The 2,505-nt window shown below is 20.4% G+C and overlaps 1 protein-coding gene across 1 annotated transcript; it reads right to left on the bottom strand.

Annotated features, from left to right (window-relative positions):
- Positions 1-1,467: 1,467 nt before the first annotated feature.
- Positions 1,468-2,483, bottom strand: LOAG_14562 (hypothetical protein; the record flags this gene model as incomplete). Its single annotated transcript, XM_020448828.1, has 3 exons — positions 1,468-1,807; positions 2,008-2,090; positions 2,424-2,483. 3 exons carry the CDS (start codon positions 2,481-2,483, stop codon positions 1,468-1,470), a joined length of 483 nt encoding a protein of 160 aa, XP_020301055.1.
- Between the last annotated feature and the right edge of the window lie 22 nt (positions 2,484-2,505).

The following is a 2,505-nucleotide window of genomic DNA, read 5'->3' as shown; positions in this document are numbered from 1 at the left end:
AATTTCAATAAATCACTCTATAAATAAACCAAGTTTAATCTAATTATAGTAATGCTATAATTAGAACAAATATTTAATCGAATAATTAATTATAACTTAAATTCATTATCAACCCTTACTATAAAATTCCTAATCATAATCATCGTAGCTTAAATTCGCAGCAATTTCCATAAATAACTCTATAAATAAACCAAGTTTAATCTAATTACAATAATGCTGTAATTAAAACAAATATTTAATCGAATAATTAATTGTAACTTAAATTCATTATCATCGCCTTCTTTTTCATTTTTTTTTCGTTTTCATTTGTGGTTTTTAATTTAAATATATCATTTGCAATAATTTTTCTTTTTTAAATATTTTTACTTAAATTTAAGAAAGGGCAAAAAGGGGGGAAAAAAATTGAAATAAATTGAATGATTAATTAATTACTCAATCAAATATTCGTCCTAATTATAGCAGCATTGTAATTAGGCTAAATTAGATTATTTATAGAACATTTGAAATAAATTAAATTAATCATTGAATACAAATCAGTTCTTCACAAAGCTGATAATACCATTTCAAGTATTGTTACATTTTAACAATAAATACATGCTTATGCATGCATGCATGCATTTGCAAGATGCAATCAAATTGCTCCAATACTTTCTTGCATAACAAAAAATGCACTTAAAAAGATCAAATAGTAATTTAAAAAAAAAAAAATGTCATTTCCACAATTTTTTTTTATCTTTTTCATAACAAATTTTTAATGGACCATCGGAATTTCAATGCAAAAAAAACTTTAGAACTTATAATTCAATTTAATTAATAAACTATTTTATATGCTACAAGTTATTTGATAAATTATGCAATTTAAGAAATTAATATTATTAAAAATTAGCATTAATTTAAATTATATGCAAATATGTTTATGCATTGAAATTTATTGAAATGATGCAAGTAATTAAATACTTTAGTACCGAATATTTATCAAGGATTATAACACATTCAGTATGAGTTAATTAATATTAATATCAAATACTTGGGAAAATATTAGAATTCATCAGAGTTTAATTAATATTTCAGTAATTTTCGTTTTAAAATTACACTTATACAAAGATTTCCGTTAGCATCATCCATGTAATTAATTATTAGATTCATTAGTGGGTTATTGTAACATCAATTAGTTGTAAAGATTATATCAAATTTAGTTGAAGTTAATTGATATTTTTATATCGAATTTAGATATTGAATATTTTTAGATTAAATACGATTAATTTATTGATACTAGAATTTAAAAATTAATCAAATTTTTTCCAAAATTTATTTCAAAATTATTTAACATAAAAGTATCAAAAATTATTCAAATTTTAATCATTAAATTTTAAAAATTAAACTAAACAAATTAATTTTAAAATTTAAAAAACTTCAATTTTAAATTAAACTTTAAACTTTAATAATTCGCTGATATTTTTATTTATTTTAAGTAATTTTAAAAACAAATAAACTTGCGGAAAAATAATAAAATTTACTGATAAATCGTTTTTTTGCCGGTATTTTGATATTTTTCCGGTTAGGTTCGATCATTTTTGCTGTTGCATCATCTATTGCTGCCATTCCTGTTGTTGTTGTTGTTGTTGTTGTTGTATTTGTTGGAAGATAATTTTCTTTTACACTTTGATTATCCGGTTCATTTTTATTCATCCTATTCAGGTCACCGTTTAATTTACCTGATTCCATTGTATTACTTGTAATAGGCATTGTTCCTTGTGATGTATAGGTTAAATAAAAATCCGGATCGCATAAATCATCCAAATCACTACTAAATTTAAAAAATTAAATTAAATTTTTATTGAAGAAAAAAATTACAAAATTTGGTAAAAACAAAGAATTCAAATCTATAAGTGATTTAGATAATAATTTAAAAAAAAAAGAAAAATAAATAAATAAAAATAAAATAAAAACTTGAAAATGATCAAATAAGAAATGAAATAATTATTTTAAAAATAAAAATTAACATACTTATATGCATCATCATTTAATGTTTTATATGAGCCATATTTTGTTTTTCGTCGTTTTGATACATGTTTTGCTTGCTCTATAATCTAAAAATAAAATTTAAATTAAATTTAAACTCAATCATTAATATTTTTTAAATTAATTACAAATGTAAATTTATGCTACATGTATTATTGCAATATGAAAAATTATAATTTAAATATATATAAATTAAGCAATTTTAATTAGTAACTTAATTTTAAAACGAAAAAAAAGAAATTTTAATTTTTTACATTTATTTATTCATTCATTTATTCAAATAATTTCTTTTTTTTTAATTATGATAGTTTTCATAATTACTTTTACATTTTTTTTTACATTGATATAAAAAATGAAAAAGAGAGAGAGAGAAAGACGTACGACAGGTTTTTCTTCATTACTTGCCGGATAATCGGATTTTGATGATTCCGTTTTTGGTGTTGAATTTGCAATTGGTCCATTACCAGTACGATTGAATCAATA

Source organism: Loa loa (genome assembly GCF_000183805.2).
Source record: "Loa loa unplaced genomic scaffold supercont3.679, whole genome shotgun sequence".
Lineage (NCBI taxonomy): Eukaryota > Metazoa > Nematoda > Chromadorea > Rhabditida > Onchocercidae > Loa > Loa loa.
The sequence above is the reverse complement of the archived record's forward strand: the minus strand, read 5'-3'. Positions and strand labels throughout refer to the sequence as shown.